The following is a 22,457-nucleotide window of genomic DNA, read 5'->3' on the forward strand; positions in this document are numbered from 1 at the left end:
TTCACTCTTTCTTTACCAAACACTCAAAAATGAAGGTTTCCATTACCAAACAATATGAAATACAGTGAAAACAGCAACAAGCTCTGTGTTTTCCTCTTTTTAAAACTATAAACTTAAACTTAACTTGCTCTCCAGCTACACTTAAATTCTAAATGCAGAGGAGTGTGTGCGCACGTGTTTGGCGCTTTTCCTTAGCGTTGAAAATAATTTAGTGAGCACTATGTTAGATTCTGAACAATTTAGACCAAATCTGTTTTTTTTTTCCAGAAGCTACAGCATTTCAAAGTGAAGAAAAGTATTTAATTAAGTCACAATGCATCTTCTTGTTGCTATTGTTATTCAACAGTTATTCACACTAAGTAAAAGAAACTACAAAAATGTGATTTAAATCAGGTAAAGCAAAGATGCCACTTCATTTTTGTGATGATGTGCTCTTATTTAGATATATTACCCAACCAGCTCTTTAAGAAGCTCCTACTTATTAAGTATTAATTAAGGATCTTTGTCATGAAGTGACAAAAACATTTATTTAGCTGGAAATAAAGACAGACTCAAACTTTGTTTTATTTTTTAATAAAGTTTAAATAGTTAAAATAAGAGGAAAGAGTATGTTTTAAAGCCAAGCTATTTCTTTGTTCCATGCTAGGCCTTAAAAGTTGGATTTACTAGCAAATATGGGCCATATGAAGAGAGCTTTATAATTCAAATGCTGGTGTAGAATATATTAAAATAGCCAGTGACTTACTCCAGCTTAGCTTAAAAACAAAAGAAGCAATGTTCACCACTTTTTAAATGTACTGCCCCTTACCCTGATTAATGGAAAAATTATCCCTACAAAAGACTTATTTTTTTTTTAATATGAAGACTCTACAAAATATTTGTTTTATCCATTGGCAGGACTTTCAAATTCTCCAGAATATTTAGATGTGTCTGCCTAAGAAAGTTTATAAATGCCAATCCAACACTGTAACAAAAATTCCAAACAGAACTGGAAATTAGAATAACTCAACCAAATCATCCCACTATAAGAATATTATATTTCAATTCTGCATAAACTCAGATCAGCATGGTTTGTTTTGTTTTAAAAATTCTTCATGACCCACAGAATACAGCATAGGTTTTTTTCACTATTACCTTTTCCCTTCCATTTCCTTAATGTTATTTCCCCATTTAGGTTTAAAATGCTTATCTAATTTGTCTACTGACTTTTTCTGCCCTTAGGGCTTTTTTTAGCCTCAATTCTATCTTCATCCAAAGAGATCCCTCTCCTCTTGCTTCTTGAAGAGGTTTCTGTTTGTTTGATTGTTTTTCATTGTTTTCTTTTTCAGATACAGGTAAGTATCCTACCATAAAGGAAGCACAGAAACAAAGCAGAATGGGAACAGCACTGGGAGTTACTGAGACATTTGCAAGCCAAGATTTTGAGTAGGAACTTCAACAGCTACTATTTTTGAAAGAAAAATGTCATGCTTTCTTTATATTTGATAATATTTGACATATTTGGTAATATGTCTACCATAAACATAGTCTTGTGCCACAAACAGCCACAAACTGCAGACAAAGTAATATAGCACAGAGTTTGATGAATTCAGTGTAACAAAAATGGTAGAGTCCTAGTAGCAGCTGCAATGGTAACAAACATTTAGAAACCAAAGCGATCCAATAACCTAAAAATACATCTGCTAAACTAAGAAAAAAATCTGTGCAATGAGATTAGAAGCTTCCAAATTTCAACTGATTGCTCAGGGACCACAGTAGAAAACTAAACTCAGATGTAAGGAAGTATTAGCTTGGAAAAGCCTCAGCTTTCCAAAATTCAACATTATTAAAAAGCAATACATATGTTCATCATTCTATGATTTAATTGTTTTCTAGTCTATGGGAATAAACAGCAGGATACAATTGTTTGCAACATTCGTTTACTTTTTTTTTTAAAAAAAAACTTTTTAAACTAAATTAAGAAAATATTCTTACAGAAAGAAAAAAAAAATTTAGATGAGCACAAAGAAATGCCATGACAAATCCTGAGACAAATTATCCTACATCATTGCTAGTCTACGAAAACTGGTTTGAATAATAAACATACTGGAGTATTCAGTGACAGCATACAAATTGAAAGTATTTGTAAATTATTAAGTTGTGCATGTTTTTAAATGACAAAACATGCTCACGGGTTTACTTTAAAATCTCTCACTGCTTGTTATCAAAGTTAAAAGATCATTTGCATACCATTACACATACTGTAAACATGAACTTCTCATTAAGGAAAGATGGGTTTACAGTAATTTGATCTTTTACAGAAAGCTATTGGTAACTGAATCTCTCAGTGTCTAACTTTCTAGAAAATTAAACCAATGTTTCCACTCTCCAAGTTGAAACGCTACCACTTTAGGAAACAGCCCTGTTTATTTGTTAATCAGAAATACAATCAAGCGGCATATTTCCATTTGCTCTTCGGCTGACAGTTTCAGCTTCATTATATTTTACAAGAAAACAGCAGACTTGCAGAGGTCCTGTAAATTCTTTCATATCGCAACTGATTTAATTACAGCGGTGAAGAAAAGCAGCAGTGATGCAAAATAAGATCAGCCCCATTGCCCTTATCTGGTGATAGGATCTCTCTTCCTGTTTGGCTTGCAGCAGTGAGGACTTCTTGTTTTGTTTCGTTTTTTGTTGGGGTTTTTTTTTTTTCTGGTCAGGCTGCCTCTACCAAGACTGACAGAAGCAAGAATTTGACATGCCCTTATAATTCCATCTGGAGAATGATCCTCAGACCAATACAGCCGAGTTTCAATCAGTAGGTCGGGGAATGATACTAATGTGGAGAAAATTATCTGGATAGCTCATATGTTCGCTTAGCCACTGTATGGGTGTTTCCAGCATTGGCTCAATTCCATGAATCATCACTTGAGTCTTCTGCTCTCCATCTAATTCAAAGAAAAAGAGAAACCACTAGTACAACATTCAAAGCTCACAGTAAGATTAAACATTTACTTATACTTAATTTACGGTAGATTTAATTGGTGTTACAGAGTTTAACATGCAACAGAACGAAAAGCAGGAACTATTGGTATGAAGAAAGCTGATGTTTCTATCATCTAAAACAGAAACTTTGAGTTAAAATTAATTCCAAGAAAAAAAACTGGGTTAAAATGAAACTTAAAGAAAGTGTCACTCTTCTTTACTAGTTGCAAGTTTTTTTGTTTTTTTGTTTTTTTTTTTCTTACAGTGATCACAGCTTCATATCAACACAGTTAAGTCATATCCATCTCACCTGGCTAACAAGCCATGTGCATTTCACACAGGTCATGCTTCAGCTCTTGAGCTTCCTAAACCTTACTAATAAACTTGTATTCTTGATACTGAGATCTTCTGAAAGAGCTGGACTATGTGTAGTATGTCACACATATAACACATGTGGTATTCCTGAAGTAGTTTTGTTTTGCTAAGAATAATATACTGAAGTCTCTAGAAATATTTCAGAGTTACTCAGAAGGCTGAGTTGGCACCAGCTTTTTCTCACTTAGTTTCATCTCTTGGAAAAGCTAAGTTAGCAAATGATTCCCAGTATGACGCGAATATTTTCTAAGAATATTTCAATTCTTTTTATTTATACTTGTCCCGGAGGATGCAAGGACTTTGATCCTTTGATTCAAATGATGGGAACCAGCTAAAGCAACTGACATAACTGTCATGAAATGAACTAAAAAAAAACCAAAAAAATGAAAATTTATTTCAGAGTCTTGAGATGAGAAGAGCATCTGAAATATGCTCCAAATAATGGTTAGGGGAAAAAAAGTAGGCAGTGACCTTTTACTGTTTTTATACCATACTCCAGCATTCTCACAAAGACCTACCACATTGAAATCCACATTCAATGCTTAAAAATATCACTGCCTTCTCTAGTTGGCATTTTATCCCCCCTGCCCAATTCCCTCAACTGTCTGTAGTACAGACCAGACCACGGTGCTGCTCAAGAGTTCCATGGATGAGAGCAGAACCTAGAAGTGAAGGTACCTTTACTGGCGCTTTCATTCAGCTCCCCCAGCTGCAGCGTAATTCCCATTTTATAACATAGATAAAATCTAATTTGTTTGGTAACCAAAATGATTTGACAGCTGCCAGAAGAAGTCTGTATTATAACCAGGTATCTATGCCAGCACAGGCTAAATTAGACTAGGAAGACTCATCCTTGAATATGCCGTTGACTTTATGCTAGTAATAATTCCTCCTGCAGAAATAGTTACTTTTGCCTAAAATAGAGCATTATACATTAATTACATGTTACCTACATACGGTATCATATTCTGTACAAATTCTTGATTCTAAATATACAGCTTGATTCTCTAAATGGCATAGTATCACATTATCACACTAAATTAAGCATAAACAATTGCTAGTTTCTGGTTTTATTGCAGACAGGTCAGAAGAACAAAGCATGTCATTTAGAAATAAACTGCTGGTATTTCCAACCGAAGCAGGTAGTTTGTGCTGAAATGTTACCAGTCAGATTATGAAAAGTATAAACTCCAAAATAAAAGATCTCAGAAATCAAGTTTTTACACCGAGAAGTTAGGGAACACCTAAATATTTTTAATATTGAGTAACTCCCAATTATATGTATTTAACACTTCCATAGTAAAATCTATCTATGGTATTCCATAAATCGTCCAAAGAGTTTATGAAATTTATTTACATTTCATAATATTGTTTAATTTTCAGGAACAAGTAACTTGCATACACAGACAGATGGCAGAATGCTGCTTTGGCATTAGTACTGTGCTAGCCACCTATACATAGCTGACTCTTCTCAGCAAAAACTTGCACCAAAACATAGATTAAAAGCTTTGCAACCTCAGTATCACTTTCTTGTCATCGGAGGAAAGGCTTATAAATTACAAAGACTTTCTTTGACTCTTCTTTTACTGTGTGACAGAACATTTTTGGCTGTGGGTGCATGCACGTACTAACTTGATGCCTCTTGCTTAAAAATGAAATGCAGTTAATCTGAGTGTCCCCATTCCCTACCCAACTTTGTCCCTTTCTCATACAAATCTTTTATTCTGTTCCTCAGCAAGCCGAGAAAGTCTCAGAGGTCAATGCAGCATTTACGGTTTAATTGAAGTCTAAATCTCTGCATTAGCATTGTTTGTGCCTTAGTATTATCTCTGACAAAGCATCACTTCTCCTTAATTCCTTTTCCCCTTGAGGCTTGACTAAAGAGATCTTATCTACCAATTCTGTATTTACTGTAGCCTTTTTTTAACAAATTCTATTGTTTTTACTTCACCATTCTTCCCTTCTTTTGTTACTAGGGCCCATAAACTCTCACTTAAGTCACATTTACCCAAACTTTCCTCAACTTTCACGTTTTCAGTAACTTCCCCATTTTGAATCACATACACAGTCTCTCTCCTATAGATGGCTCCTCCGCTTTATGTAGCAAAACCTGTCAACAGCAAATAAACTAAAAAGTAACTGGAAAATATTCTTGTTTTCTCAACAGTTGTCTAATTGGTATCCACCATTATTACCGTGATCTGAGTTCTGGATGATTTGCTAGCTCTCATGAAAGCTTCATCCACCTGGTTTATAGATATAATAGATTTACATAATATTTTTCCTTCCATGACTGTTCATACTCTTCAAGAGTTGTAGCTTATTTTGTATGTATCTCGACACACCAAGTGTTGTCCTCTTCTTCCCCACTCTACATTCTATGAAAACAAAAAGTCTTTTCAAACTGATAAAATGCCTCTACAAAAGTGTACAAGTTGCTAAACACAACATGTATTTAAATGAGTGGTGTAAGATTTAAATGACATAATTACATAGAAGATTAATGTCATGTCATTAGACCAGGCCTATAAAAACTAGGGCAAATAACTCTGCTCACCTGCAGTGCATGGGGTCCAGACCTGATAATATCATTACTGTCAATACCCATTTTACCATATTCAGTAACGTAGTAAAAAACAGGATTTCCTCAAAATCAAGATCAAATTTTCCAGTCACCTCACTGGCGTTTTTTTTCCTTTTAAAATCATTACAGAACTGAGTTACACATTAGCTTTCATATGACCTAAATATGGTTTGTTTTACTTTGTTGCATATTAATCTCAAGAAGACGATAAAGTGGAAATATCAGAAAAATAAAACATAGCAATATATGCTTTGTAGACAGTTTTTATAATGTGTGTGCATAGTAACTATTTACTTAAAACCAGAGTATTTTCATATTACTGAAGTGATGCACAAATAATAAATACTGCTTTGGCATTTACAAAAAAAAAAAAAAGCCTCAAGACCAATTAAGTAATCAGAGTGGTTGACCCAGGATTAAATGATTTTTCTTTGCTTTCCTTGTGGAAATCATGAATACAGAATAGCTCCCCGAAGTCATGAGTGGCAAGTGATAAAAACAGATTATAAAGCTTTTTGGTAAAATTTAACAATATTCTGTCTTCAGAAGGCAGACAACTATGCTTATATGTTGTGTACTATGACATTTTTGAGACACTTCAGATCACTTGATTTAGACACTAACTCAAAGGCTGCAACACTTAAAGTAAGTACCTGACTCAGGCTAATAAATCATACCATGTCAAGTCAGAAGTTTTCCAACTCTGTACAGAAAATAGAGAGAAAAAGGCAGCTCTGCAGTGAAGGGTTTAAGAAGAGCTCTGCTTCTCTGTCATCTCTAAGACGCCGTACTGTTCCTGATCAGGAAACCATCTTGATTCAGGCAAATAAAGTATTGGCAAAGGACGCTCTTCTGCAGATAGGCATCTGCTGGAAGGAAGCAAGAGATAGTGGCTGTTGCATCTCAACAAAGTTCTTGAGGCAGTGGCTCAAAGCCATCCTCAATTTGAGGCAGTGTGAGTCCACTCTCCCTTCTTTAAGGAGAACACGCTAACTACTAGTCAAAATTTGCTGTTCTTAATCCCTAACTTCCTCTAAAACCCCTGAATGTTCAAAAAACAGTGAGAGACAGAGAACAAAGAAGAGAAAATTTGTAGTCTTCAGAGAAGGTAGGAAGATGTGCAACACTATGGTAGCACATGGCAAGTTTTTCTCTTTCCTTTAGCTATATAAGTTATTGCTTGCAAAGTCAACCACTCAAAACTAGGAAACAAAATAATTTAATTAGCTTATTCAGCATCAATTCAGATTGTTACACATACTCCCCAAATGCAATCTAAAGAAATTTTTCTACTGAATGATCTTCTTGTTTAGAAAGGAAGAATTAAAGATGGAGGAAAAATAAAAGATTGTTTTTGAGATAGATTCAAGTGCCTAAGAGCAGAACACTGAGAAGGCACTACTTCTCGCAAAGATACACATTTCGGCCATTTTTCACCCAGATTAGCACCACAATGCTCACCAACCTTGCAGCTACATACTCCCTTTCACCTACACAAAATTAGCTTTCCCTAGCCAGACATCTGTGATGCACCACTTAAAATTCTTTAGTGGGACGAAATACCTCTGCTCTGATTTGCAGCCTCTAGCAATCACCTGTCAGGGCAATTTAGCTGGCTGAAATCCTTTCACTAACAGACAATACAAGATATTCAGGATTTAACAAAAACATCCCTGGAGTTCTTCAGTCAGAATCCTCCGTATGAAAGTCCTCTGCATAGCAAGTCCCATAATCTGCCTGTAGTCATCAAAATGGACAACACAGAAACCACAGCTTCTTACTCAGGGCAGCTCCACTTTACAAAACTGGCTTTAAAATCCTAAAAAGGGAAACAGAACCCTGTGCTCCAAACTAGGAAGAAATAATGCACTTCTTGCACAATACAAGGCCACGGGACTATATTGGACAAGGACACTAGAAAGTGTAAGGAGTAAATACAACCAAGGGAAGTGCCATGCAGTAGCAGCCTTATGGATAACGTAACAGAACTAGTTTCCATCTTTTTCAGCTGTGAAGTGGGACATAAATGCTTGCTTGCTTATCTTCAGAATACATTCAGAATCATATGTTCTGGATTAGATGATACTAAAGGTATTCCTGACAGTAGGTTATATCACACTGTAGGAAAACGCATCTTCACTACAAGAGTGAAGTTCTCCTCTTGTAGCTGTGGTGCAGCTGCTTTCCTTTCCACCTCTCCTGCTCCTCAGATTACCAGGCAGAGAACAGGCCTTTGGGTGCATGTGCCTTCAAGCAGCCACAGCGTGTGCTCAGCGGCTGGTGCCTCGGACATCTCTGAATCTGAAGAGACAAACCAAGATCTTCACTGGGAAGATTTTCACCTACCTTTTTAGGATCTCTTAGGAAATTAATTACAGAAACACAGCTTTCAGAAATGTGCTTCATGTGTAGATGCAGCCACTAAGTTCGTTACTGACTCAATTTTTAAAGCCTAAAGCCAAACCTGGGTGGGGCAAAGTCCGTGGCAAGCAAAAGTGAAAATGTCCTTATTGAAAACTAGACTTCTGGTCTAGCACAAAGACTCGCATATGAAACTACATACAATTATTTACAAAAGACTACATTGTATTAGCAAGCAAATTCAAAGACTATGTTCTAACATGTAACCACTGGTGGTAAGAAAGAACTGGACAGTGGCTGAAGTTATCCTTCCCCTCTCTAAGCACCTCAGGTTGGATATTCCAGGACATACAGAGAAGAGACAGCCCCATACAAGCCTCAGGGTTTACAGTAGTAGTACTCTGGTGACTTCTGCACCTGTAGCAGAATATAAATAAACAAGCACTTGATGAACATACTTAACTTTTTGCATTTTTAAGTAGGTAACGTCTCTAAAAAACCCCAAACCTCAATACTGTCAGTAATGGTTCAATTTGATACAAAGATCTTTCAACTGCTAGCACTGAAACTGGTGAATAGCATTTAGCTCTTCAACAGCAACCTGTCCAAAACTGAAAACAGTTCCAGTGTCCGATATTAAAACTGACAATGATTGGATACTATTTACAATAAAACAAGCTTCATAATTATTTTCATTGCGTGTGCTACAAAAATCACACCCATAAACTTAAAAAAAAATAAGCTAAGGGGTATTTATGAACATTCTCACATCACTTCTGTAATATTTACTTTAGCCAGATATCATATTTTTTTCAATTTATGGCAAAATATTTCTTTGCTCAGTGAGCAAGCTTAGCTACAGAATAAATTCAACTCATCTATAAATCAAACATTGACTCTTTGCTTTTCTCAAGTACCTTTCTTACAAAAAAAACCTTAAAAGTTAAAACATTATTTCAGGCTTTTTCATTCATAAACTCAAATCTAACTGGAACATTTCTGCAATAAGTTTCTGGCATGTTTATGTGTAATAGTGACCAAAGTACACAAATATGGTGAGATGTTCAGATTCCACAGTAATTATGACGTCAAGATATTTGTTTTTCAAATAGAAAAACAAATTTTTATTTTAAACAAATCTTACCTACTGAGCCGAGTAGTAACAGCTGAGTACTAACAAGTGCTCAATATCTAAGCAATTTTATGGGAAGTGCATACAAAAAAAGTTGAGCTTGGTCAAATCTCTTGGCCAAATGATCACTCGCTCTTTGAATGAACTCAGTACAAGTACTTCTGACGGTGAACACTTAACTTCTCTTTACTGACACAAAATATTTTATATTTAAGGAATGATAGCTTCAAGGTCTAAGGTTACTACGCATTCTACCGAGTAGGGTTTTTTTTTTAGTTAAAATTTAAAAAATAGAAATAAAGTCTTAGTATGAATTTTCAGAAGCTTCACACTAGCCTATTTCAGACGCCATATCCCAGGCTTTCCTTTTCTGTGAATTCCACCCTGTTGCAAAAAGGATCCTGCTCATCACAGTAGTAGCCTCTGTTGCTAGAAGTGACTCATTTTCCACAGCAATTTTAACATACTTCTTGCTTCACTTTAATCACACATAAACTACCAAAATTCTTATTCCCTTCCTCTCCCCTAATTTGGAATAATTATCACAGATACACAGATGATACATTGGACCACAGTCAGCGTGATATGCTGTTCAGTATCCTCTGACCAAGAGCAGGAACATACAAAAACTTGTGCAAAGCTGACTCTAAAATAGCCTAGCCACAACAAAAGGCTCCTCTGACCTCAAAAATGTAGAGGCTGATATGTGACATGAAAGCACAGGACTGACTTTTCCTTCCTGCCTACATATCCCGCCAGCCCCGGGGAAAGCCACTGATGCTGATTTCAGGTGAAGAACTCTCACACAGAAATACATAGTCAATGCATTATTCAGGACAAGTTTGTTTTTTTTTTTCCTCAAAATGATTCTGTATCTGGAATAAACATTGTTCCAAACACAAGATGTGGTTTCAAGAATAAACACTTCAGTTGCTCCATATAATTTCTCTCATTTTAACTATTGGTAGTAACATGAGTTCAATTGCTCAAACTGAAGGTCACAGTTTTCCTAAAATACATGTTGTCAGCTCTGGATATTCTTGATATCTACACAGATATCCCAAAGAGCTTTTAACTACAGCAAGTGCCTGGCCTCAAAGACAACTAGTGGTAAATAAAATCCACAATTTTTTATTTTGTTTAAAAATACCTTTTAAAAGGAATGTTAATTTTTTATAGGCTTTCTGAACGACTCCTTACAAATAACAGAATAAGAGTGCTCAGCCTATCTTCTCTAACTTATTATTTTGATTTTTTAAATTCTTCTTCAAAATAAACAGTTCAAAACATCAGTCTCTCTCCATCCCGAAGCGTTTTGTCATTCATATTAAGTATTTCAAATTCACCCTTACAATGCCTTGATGTCATCTTACCAGAACCCCTTGTAAGAACTTCCTGGTCCAAAATACTATGGTAGAACTAGACCTGTATCAACCTCAATGAACTCTGTTCTTGCAGAGTACTTGACTACAAGAGCCTAACTCCAGGCAAGATATCTCAAGTATTCCTCCATTGTGACACTGTCATGAAGTCCATATTCACTGATTCAGCTTTAATTACTGCTGTGCTTCTTTACATGGTTTTGACACAGCCCAGTCAGCTGATCTCTACATGATCTTGTGGCATAAACATCTCCTACTTGAGTTTAGACATCTGTGACAAAGGAGAGGAAAAAAAATATTTTCCTTTGTCACAGCTCTTAGTACAATTAGATTCCCTGGATTATATTCCAGCACAGTCCTTGCTTTCTCTATCCCCAATATGAAAGTAGATGAATATGCAGCATTATAATCTACATGAAGTATGATTAAATACTGAGATCAAATAAACACGTGGCATCACTCCTATTCATCATTTTCTTCTCCATGAACATCTTCCTCTCTCATTATTTCCTGTCATCTTCTACCTCAAGTCTATCCTCAGGTTAGATAGCTGTATGTCTGAAACATAACAAAAAATGTGGGTTAAACTAATAACCACAAGCAAAAATTAATTACACTTTGGAGCAGCTTATGAGTACTTGGGTTACATTTCTAATCTCATAGCAGCCAGAAAGTACGTAAACAGACTAGAAAACTTTTTCCTATTCCATTGAAAAAGTTTTTACAAAAAGTGAATTTGGCCTCAAACACCGATAAGTCCAGCTTATGTTGCCTGAGTAGACTATTTTTAACAATTCTTCATGTAGTTCAAAACAGTTAACACTGACAGTGATTTCATCTAAGACAACCAAGGGGATTTTTATTCTGTAAAAGAGTTCATGCAACTCAATGAAAAAGCAGATAGAGTATGGAAATGAAAGCTTTACTTAACTAAACTTTGTTGGAGTTTAAAAAAAAATTCTTGTATATTCAATAGAAGATTTTTAATGAGGTTATTGTAATAAGTCTCAAACTGATTTGTGAGAGAACCCTAAAATACTTATCTTAAACTTCTAACATTTTAGTAGTTAAAGATTTTAGAAGACCTTATAATGACTGAGTCTGAGATGCTTCCCATCAAACATTTAGCTTCAGGCAGAAAAAAAGAATATTACAAGGCAAAACTGCCAGGAAATATTCTTATACCCTTTCCTCCTCAGCATCAGTGCCTTAGCCTCAGCCCTGAACCAGCAATAAACCTGTGCTAGTTTATAAAAGACTGGGGATAGCAATTCAAGCTTATAAAACAATTTTCTGCAATACATTTATGTTTGGCTATGCACACAGGAACAAGCTGGCAAAGCTCAATGCAAATCATGCTGCTGTTCCACATAACAAGCAAGCAGACAATACATTTATATATACAAGGGACAGGCAAGGTGTGCATTAAAAGATAAGCACTTGAATGCATGACAAATTGAGCCCAACTCATCCATGACATGTTTTCCATTGTTGAGGGAGAGCTAAATCACTTTTAGGAGTTGTGTAGCATTTTTAAACAGCAGGCATCTTGACTTACAATAAGTTAACCCTTTCATGCACCAAGCCCTTAATTAGATTGGAGGTTTCCCTTTCCTCTAAACTGTGTACAACTGCCCTTCACAAATGAAGGCTATCTCTGTATACAGCTAGGGAGCTAAATGTGATCAATATGGTTCTTAAAAAAAAAAAAAAAAAAAAAAAAAAAAGAAACATTTCATACATTTTTTTCTCCATAAAGATTGGTATAAAACAAATCAATTTGCTGTAAAAGACCTCTTGTTGCTAATAGTTTGGGAGAACTTTTACAATGTCACTGTTTTAAAAATACTGTTATGCCAAACAATTAAATAGCAAATTCTCGACACAATCATATTATATATTCCCTATGCATGTGCACATTCATACACTTTTAAAGTTTTTTAATGGCATTCTTGAACTTTCAACCTCTATTTTACTTCATTTTTAAGTTACTATAATTCACATCATGCCTGCACATATTCTTCAATTCTAACGGCCGTCCATCTTTTATAATGAACTTTTCAGCTAATCAAACGATGATCTATTCCTAGCAAGGCAAAGCAAAGAATGGTTACTGTTGCTGCCAAATCATTGTCAATACAGAAAAGACCAGCACGTTTACTTGTTTTCATCAAGCCATAATGCTAATTGTTAGTTCGTCCACCCAGTTTAATAAATCAAATTCAGAAGTGGACATTCGGACATAATTACAGTTTAAAAACATTTGCCTGAAAAGTGATAAGCTATGTATACAGATCAAAGGCTTAATGGTTGCTATTTCATGCTTTGTACCTTCCCCCATCTAACTGGAGAAAAATAAACTGGTTTTGCCTTTTTTAAATGCTACTTCCAGCAATAATATTATGATATTTAATAAAGTAAACAACTCCTCAAGCAAACTATACACTAAAATGGAGATGAGCTATTCAATTAACCACAAAGTATGGGCAGTTTTGTTCCATGTCTGACAAATTCTTCAGCCTCTGCTAAGCTGATCGGTAAAAACTCAGCTAATTGAATCCATCGATGTGAAAAACCACAGGCTCAAGTCTGTACTGCATACATCAAGCTGAAGGATTTCTGCTTCAGCCATGGCGGTAATAGTCAGTGGGGTCAGGTCAAAGAGGGTTAAAGTGAGTCAGGATATAGCCAAAGGAATACATCAAACACTGATTTTAAAAGGGCAATTAATCTTAGACAGAAATGCTTCCTGGGGAATGAGATCTCAATCTTAAGAGCACACTACATGATGTAGCAGTAAAAATGTACATATACAAGCTTAGAGAGCTTTCATCCTGTGATCACAAACAGAAGGGGAGTGCTGTTTATCAGAGAAATACAAACCCTTGCTAAAATACTTACATTAGCTTCTTCCGGGCCCTTACTCATTGAAAAATAAATTCTTTAATGAGCAGGCAATAGAGTTTGCACACATGAAATATCTTTTTCTGTACATGTACTGTAAGTTATTTTCAACAGCTAGCAGATTAAAGTATTAGAGAAGTTTGCCACAGCAAAATTAAAGAATTTAGTCTTGAAAAATTCAGGAAAGAGTGGATAAAGGAGTAATGGAATATCTGAAGGGCTCTTTATACTGAACAGTAACTATGTAAAATAATAAATAGATAAATACTCCCCAAACAGCTACCTGCTCAGAATTAAGATTGGAAGTGAATTTTAACCAAAAGTTAATTTTAATTTTTTTGTTTCTAAAAATTAAGCGAGTTAGCTTCAAAGCTGATCAATTATCCTATAATCTTTATTTTTAAAGAGTTCAACTTGTAACTTAAGTATTTTTTTAATTTTAGAGTTTAGAAACTATTTTTCCACTTTACAGCAGAAAAGTAGATCCATAAAACTTATAAGACATACATACAGCATTTGCAAACAGAATTTGCTAAGTTAGTATCATTAATTAGTTAGCAATATTACTAGGAATCATTAGTTATGTGGAGAAAATATTGCTCTGAAATGAGGTACAGCTAGTTTTGCTGCATTAGTTGTCAATTTTAAAGAGAGCTGGCTTTGCAACCACTTCTGTCTGAGGATACTGATCCCCAATATCACAAGTGGCAGAATGGCAACTATTTGTGTATCTGGTCCATACATCTGGCTTCTTTGCTTAAATTGCCAGTGAGTAACAATTTGCATTATGATGCTGGACTCAGTGAAGTTTCCCAAAGTCTAGGCACCCACTGTATTTTGCCATTGTAAGTGTGGTGATGACACCATCAGGAAAAAGGGCAAGGAGCACAAGAAGCATTCAGATCTTCAACAACTACAGCACTCTGCTTTACATTATTGGTAAGGCTGCTACTTTTCTCCTAATTATTTTTTATAAATCCTTTAGTTTTCCAAGTTCTCATCTTTTTAGCCCTGTCAGATGTTTATCTCCTGGAAAAATCTGGTTATACCTACATGCATCAAGGCAGAATAGAACAAGATTGCAGGAGAGACGCAAGGAAGATGGTAATGATTTTACTCAGCCATCCTTAAAGATACAGTACATATCCCTAATTTAAAGGTATAGATGTAGCTCATAAAATGGACCAGAATACACTCTCTGGACCTCAGGGCAAGTGCCTATTCGGCTAAATTATCTCCCTCTCCATACCGCTTAGTGAGAATAGTCCTCAGACCCCTAATCCATGAACACTGCTCAGATTTTCTGAGAGACTATTAATTTGCTTAGACCAAAATAATGCCAGAAAACTGCTAACAGTCATACAGCACAAAAGTTCTAGCCCTCTTTTGTCTACTAGTATAAATGTATATGATGTAAATGTATACTAGTAAACTCATATAAACCACAATGTCTACATCTGGTTGTGCAGTGCAGCATCCTGGTTGAGAATTTTACATTACAAAGTCCTCACAGAGGTCTACTGCTGTCTCCTGAAAGCTCTGGTAGACTCACAAAAGTCTCTGGTTACACTTTCACCAGTTACAGCACTAAAGGCAGCAATGATTTTACAGCATATGAACGTTAACAGAATGATGACCCCTACTGAAAAATAAAGTTTCAGAGCACTCTCACATTTTTCCTATGAAACTAACCATAAAAAATATCATGTAAATCTATACATTTTGTGTACTTTAGCTGTTGTTGACATGTTTCTTTCTGTGAGCAAGGATATATGAGAAACTAGAATAAAAGTTTGGTGGTTCTTTTTTTCTGTGAAGTCTTTGATGGCTCAGTCATACTGAGTGACCTCTGCGATCTCCTCGGGGTGAGACAGACTGATTTAGATGAAGATTCAAAAAAAAATCCAGTTCTTAACTCTGCTACTGACCTCAGTGTGACCAGGTGCAAGCCACATCACCCCTCTGTGCCTGTAATTTCTCCTTCTTTTTTATTTCTGTTCACTCATCTTTTTTCTAAGTGATAAAATCTGTGGGAACACACTGTAATGTCCATACAGTGCATAAAGAACCTGAGGTCTCCTCCTAAAACACAAAAAAATTATTCCTTTTAAAAGTGAAAATTCACAACAACCAAAACATTTTGTCAAGACACTTTGATTCCAACAGGTTTCCTAGAACTATATGTATGGCAGATTATTGACAGAAAGCTTTCCCAGTTTTTAGCAATTTTCTCTAATCTTTTCTTGACTGCCTAGATTTTCAGATATGTAGCATTCCATCAAGGATTTGGGTGTAGGATGTGGATGCTCCCAGGAAGTGCAGCTCTACTGCAGCCCATGAAGCAGACTGCTCTGGGATGAAAAATCCCACCTCCCTTCTGCAGAGAATTTAAGAAGTGCTGGCTTGTGATTTCCAAATAGAATAAACTAAATTTTGAAAAAGTTATTTTGCTCTGTGCAGGATTTTACTTTCTCCATTTCAACTCCTACTGTTCATAATAGACTTTAAAACTTTGTTGTGCCTGAGTAAAATCATTGGCCTTCTGACAAATTTAAAGAGAACAGTCTGGAGTCTGATCCTAATAAAACTTATTGGGTGGCCAACAGAACAAATTTAGCTGAAGCTGAACAAATTTCCAAAGGCTTGTATGAGAAACAAGATGATTTCCCGATTTGTTGTACCTCTTCCTACATTCTGCTCTTTTGAATGTGCATGCCCAGAAATCACCCCGCAGTCACATATAAAAAGCACATTACTCTTGTGATATTAGGAAAGTTGTTGGATGGAAAAGGAAAGACTAGAACAGAATAGAATATTTCAATTGGAAGGGACCTATGATGATCATCCAGTCCAACTGCCTGACCAATTCAGGGCTGATCAAGAGTTAAAGCATGTTATTAAGGGCATTGTCCAAATGCCTCTTACGCACTGACAGGCTTTCTAGGAAGCCTGTTCCAGTGTTTGACCGCTCTCTTGGTAAATAAATGTATCTTAATGTCCAGTCTAAACCTCCTCTGGTGCAGCTTTGAACCATTCTCACATGTCCTACCACTGGATACCAGGAGAAGAAATCAGCACTTCCCTCTCCACTTGCCCTCCACAGGAAGCTGTAGTGAGCAATGAGGTCACCCCTCAGCCTCCTTTTCTCCAAACGAGACAAACACAAAGTCCTCAGCTGCTCCTTATAGGACATTCCTTCCAGCCCTTTCACCAGCTTTGTTGCTCTCCTCTGGACACACTGAAGGACCTTCACTTCCTTCTTAAATTGTGGGGCCCAGAACTGCACACAGTACTCAAGGTGTGGCCAGACCAACGCTGAATACAGCGGGACAATCACCTCTTTTGACCGGCTGGCAGTGCTGTGTTTGGTGCACCCCAGATGCAGTATCTCCTCTTGGCTGCCAGGGCACACTGCTGACTCATATTGAGCCTGCTGCTGACCAGCACCCCCATATCCCTTTCTGCAGGGCTGATCTCTAGCCACTCCTCTCCCAATTTATACTTGTGTCTGGTGTTACCCCGTACTAGGTGCAGAATTCAGCATTTGGACTTGTTAAATTTCATCCGATTTGCCACGAGGCAAGGGGCAGAGGGCTCACAAGCTACCAAACAGACAGTCCTTGTATAGTCAATTTGAGGTGAAGTTGGAGCAATTCTTAAAACCAAGTTATGCTTGTTGTTTCCCGACAAATTCCATGCAGAAGGATCACAACCAGACCCAGACTCTCACCATGTTTTTTGTTTTGAGAGCAAGCAAGCCAGAACATTCTGCATACACGGAAGCTCTTTCTGATCATGCAAAGAGCTTGTTTAGAAATGAAGATGGCTAACAAGAAGACATATAAACAACACAGCTGCCACAGAATTAACCCTCAGATTATTTGCACCTTTCTGCGTAGTCATGACAAATTCATTCTATATTAATTAATTCTGTAGTCATGACTATTTAATTCTATAGTCTTAAGCCAACCTCTGGACTTTCACCCCTTTCGATCCAAAAGAACTACTAAATCAAAAGGCATGCAATTTTAACACAGGGAAAACAAAAACAAGCAACTGGGGCAGGTAGGTGTGTGTGGGTGTAAAACAAAACAAAACAAAAAGTTGGAAGTCAGACATATGAAAGGCAGATGTAGAAGTACAATCCAAGCAGATGGCCTGGTTGGGAAAAGATAACAGGCATAAATCATGACTCACACTGGACATTATGACCTCCACTAACATGGACAGCACCATTGAGTCGAGGACACAAGGAGGGCGGAATTGCTTAAGTAGCGGTCTGAAGTTCAGTTCTGACCTGCAAGATGACTCTCGCACTAGAAGAGACAGCGGACTAGAATTCATATCACTGGGGAGCTTTTAATAATCTTTTAATATGCCTACAAGTCCTCTAACCCTTCACAATACTGTCATATCCATGTAGGATGGAAGTGTGGCCATTAAACTACCTAAAACTGACCAGGGCTGGTTCTAGTTCTAAATTTAGGTGGCCTGCAAAAGTATTTCAACACTGTACCAGTGTTGAAAGCAGAGACCAGCCTGCAAAGAGCACAAGCAGTCAGACCTACGAGCTTGACTTGGGGACGAAAAGCTTCCTAAGTTGGTTCACTACTGGAGCAGCAAGGACTGGGATGGTGCTGTGCAGCTCCCATGGTAAACCCAAGGTCTAGCTAATTCTGACCTCAGACAGAGCAAGCTTAGTTATATTTCATGTTAATCCAAAAGCATTCCCGCTGCATACATTTACCTCCTCTATTGCCCTATTTGTCACTTGCAGAAAAATTAGAAGCCTGCACGGCAAATCTAATCTAAATTCAATTTTCTGTTTGACTAATTTACTGTAAGTCAATGCTTAGAAAACTGAGGGAGAACAAAAACAATTAATGTGTCTCTCATACAATATACATTAAAGAAAGCTAAGAGTTAATTGAAAACAGTTGATCCCTAATTTTACAAAATCATTCAGTACAGCAAGTCTTAAGAGAGAAATCCTGGAAGTCTTTTTGATCCTTGTTTTATTTCTGAAAGAACTAATGACACTGCTGCAGAAAGAGGTCAGTTCACACAGCTTTTCTGAATGAACAACAATGCTGTGAAAACTGGGATTGATTGATAGCCTACTGTTTGCGTCATTATGTCCAAATGTTTACCATTTGAGTCTTCAAGGAAGCATGAGACAAAAATCAAAACAAGTTTTATGAAGACTTCAACAACACTGGCAAATTAAAATTGTATCCAGAAGTGTTTAGACATGATAGCAGTGGAAGAAAAAAGTTTCCTTCTGCATTGTACAGTTTTTATCTTTGCATTATGCACAATGTCTTAAATTTCTGGGGTGGAAGAGGAAAGAAGTCTTTCCCTCCCCCAGAACAACTCTGTTTTCTATCATTTTAACCCTTTGCCTCTTCAAAGCATTCTATTGAACTCAACACTGTTTCCTCTTGCAGTTGCTGCTCTGTAGTTATGTAAGATCATACTGTGTTCATCTCCTTCTCCTAATAAGATGAGTCACCATTTCTGAATGAACTGTTTACAATATTAGGATGTTCTTTAATAGGAACCTCATAAATGTCTACTAAACTTTTTTTTTTCCCTAAACTGCTATGAATTATGCATGTTTTTTTTTTCAAATTTGATCAACTCTGAAGTTCAGAAATGCTATCACTACTCCTGGAAACAACGGTCCCTTAATTGGCAACAGGAACACCCATCATCAGGTGCATAAAACTGTGGGGCAATGCAGCAAGACCTCTCTAGCAGCAATAGATAGATAACACGTAGTTTTATTTATCCGTCATAAAGGACATTGTTGCTTTAAGCAAGGTAACCTACCTAAGTCTCCGTAAGATAGAGGTTATTAGACACTGGGGGAAATAGCCATGGTGATATCTCGCTTCAGGCACAGATAATTTTGTCTTTAAGCAGTTTTGGGAAAAACACCCCTAAGTAATGTGTTCTACCATATCAGCTATGTGACGATATACTACATTTGCAGGCAACAACATGGTCTTTAACATCTTCTTTTCTTTACCTGCATATAAATCGTAACTCTGCAGTCTAAGAGACCATGGGCAATATCAAGCCTACTCCTCCATAATACACTAAGTCTCCTCATAAGTAGTAATAACTCTCAAGTTATTTAAAAGACCATCTGATTTTCTGGAACTGGAACTACCGACAATTCACGTTACTCCTGACAATTACACGTTACCACACAAGAACTGTCCAATTAAAAGACTGACTTTTGTCTGTGCAAGTGGCATCCACAAGCATAGGAAAAAAAAAAAAAGATCAGAAAACAAGCTTGAAAACTGTAGCATGAATAATCAGAATAATCTGATTCTAACCCTGGAGTCCTCATGAATGGGTGTTCCATATTAAAATAAAAAGAGACATCTGTCATGAGCTTAGATTCAAAACTACATGATGCACAGTCTATGAGAAGTAAAACTAGGACTTTGGACTGTTGGGTGGAAAGGATCTTTGTAGAATTTTAGGAGTGTAAATCAGTGAATGAAAAGGGGTATATTGAACAATTTTATTCTGGACTTCCCTGAGTAACCAGGGCATTAGTCTTCTTAGAGGGCATCTAAAAACCAAGACATCTAAACTGGGAAATGGACAAACATTGATAGAGACACAGTTCCTAGGTATCTAAATATTATAGATTTTCATATCCAATGGCACAAAAAATTGTTGGAAAACTCAAGGAAACTGAAGAAGTATAGATAAAGGAACACCACAGGACAAAAGTACGGAAAGCAAGAACAACAAACTAAAGCAGAAGTGACAATGACTAACTACTTCCCTGAAGATCTAGATCTATTTCTATCAGGAAATTAGCTAAGGTTTGAAAACCAAACATAGTTGTATAAATTATGGCGGGCTTAGTCAAAGAAGTAGAAGCGCCAATTCTAAAGGATGCAAAAGCAGATATTAAAAGAGTAACAAATGATAGTGAGAGTTATGTATGACTAGGATAGAGGTATTGAAGGTACATGATGCAGGAAAAAAAAGGAAACAGCTGCAGAGCCACTGACATGAAAGAAAATAAGATGGGCCCACAAAAGTCAAAAAAAGAACTGAAAAATAGGTGCCACTCTTCCATGATACTAGGATCAAGATCATAAATAATTAAACATTGCCCAAAACCTAAATGACTAGTTTGCCTCAGTTTTAAGTATGAACAACTAGGGAGAAAAAAAGCATAAAACCAAAACCAAGCACCACTGTCCCCTCAAGAAGAGATGATCACAACTGAGAACTAAACACGGTTTAATATGCTCAAATTGCAGAACTTGCAAAGATTTACTTTAAAAGACTGACAAGGGAAATCAAATTGCACACCTTCTAGTAAGGATTCCCCAGTCCATGAATAGCAAGCTAGTTATCACCTATACAAACACAGAACTCCCAAGTTCAATCACAATTGTATGCAGCCTTTAAACAAATTTAACTAAAAAAATATGGAAATATAGTAAATAAAAAGTGTACTAATAGACAGTATAGGTTTACTCATAGTAAAATCTCAGACTGAGGTGTCTTTCATTTATGAACTGCTGTGCAACTGATAAACTACAATTTATTATTGCAATAACTAAAAACCAAGAGATAACATCTTAAAGAGAGAATAGAGTAGCCTGCAATACAGAGGAAATTATTACTGGATTAGTTTTTGCTTAAAAAACATTAAAATTAATATTCTTAAACATGACAAGTAAGACTTCACTGCTTCCCAAACTTCATGTCAATACAGAAGGATCAGAAGAAAGAAAAAAAAACTGAAACAAATGAAATGCTTCAATATTCAATGCAAGGTGATGCACTTTCTGTGATGACTTGGTCTTACTATTTCTGTTGCTACATAACCACAACCGCTGCCTGTGAAGCAGCTAAACAGGCACAAGGAAAAAGAAAAACTACTCAGCTAATGAGGAAATCCCTGATTCAACACATTTGCTGCCTAAATACTCATTTAGATAGAAAATTAGGGAGGGTTATATATTAGGTCAGTTCTAACCTAATCTTCCGTAAGAAAGCAGTGTAAGAACTGCAGCAGGAGTATTGTAAGGTGAAAAATGAGCATCTTCTCTGAAGGTTCTCTCAATCTTGTGTTATTAGTAAAGATGTTTGCTACTAATAAAGGTAGGAATTTATTCTCATGCTAGACGAACAGGATATCCTTTACAATCAAGATAATTAATGTAGTTGCCAGAGCTTTTAAGAACTACATTGGATTTTTAGTGCTTGTTCTAATCTGAAGTACTGCTTTTCTTCACACTTTCTAATCCCTACTAGTCATGTATAAATTGCTTGATATGCGTTTTGACAAACAAGTTCCAAATGGCTACAGTCTCCACAACAATTCCACTGTGGCGATTAAGGACAAAAAAAGATCAAGCTAACATTCCTTGCAGTCTGAAGAGTTAAAGGAGAGACTAAGTAGAGCCACTCTTGCCTCTAGTCTAACACCACCCATGACAAAAAGCCTTTAACTTTTATCCATCAGTTTTCCTCTGATGAATGGTTTAAGGAGATGAAACTATTTAGGAATCCAGAAAGGTGAGCACTGTACAGCATTGAACAAACAATAAAATCCTTGAATAAATAGTTTCATAAGCTAATTTAAATAAAACACAGTATCTAAACACTTACCCACAGTCTTTAACAGTCCAAAGTAATAATGACACAATATTTTACAAAGATAATATTCACTATCGGTGTTTTAATGTCACTGTTCAACCTGTTCTACTTC

At 36.3% G+C, this 22,457-nt stretch overlaps 1 protein-coding gene across 1 annotated transcript in view; it reads right to left on the minus strand.

The window, feature by feature from the left end:
- Positions 1–557: 557 nt before the first annotated feature.
- ATG5 (autophagy related 5) overlaps positions 558–22,457 on the minus strand; it is an 81,208-nt gene continuing 59,308 nt past the window's right edge. Inside the window, exon 8 of the mRNA XM_086744564.1 lies at positions 558–2,927. Coding sequence (XP_086600690.1) covers positions 2,791–2,927 — 137 coding nt within the window. The 3' untranslated portion in view covers positions 558–2,790. The remainder of the gene's footprint in view (positions 2,928–22,457) is intronic.

The sequence above is a fragment of the Chlamydotis macqueenii genome, chromosome 3, assembly GCF_036417535.1.
Source record: "Chlamydotis macqueenii isolate bChlMac1 chromosome 3, bChlMac1.mat, whole genome shotgun sequence".
NCBI lineage: Eukaryota > Metazoa > Chordata > Aves > Otidiformes > Otididae > Chlamydotis > Chlamydotis macqueenii.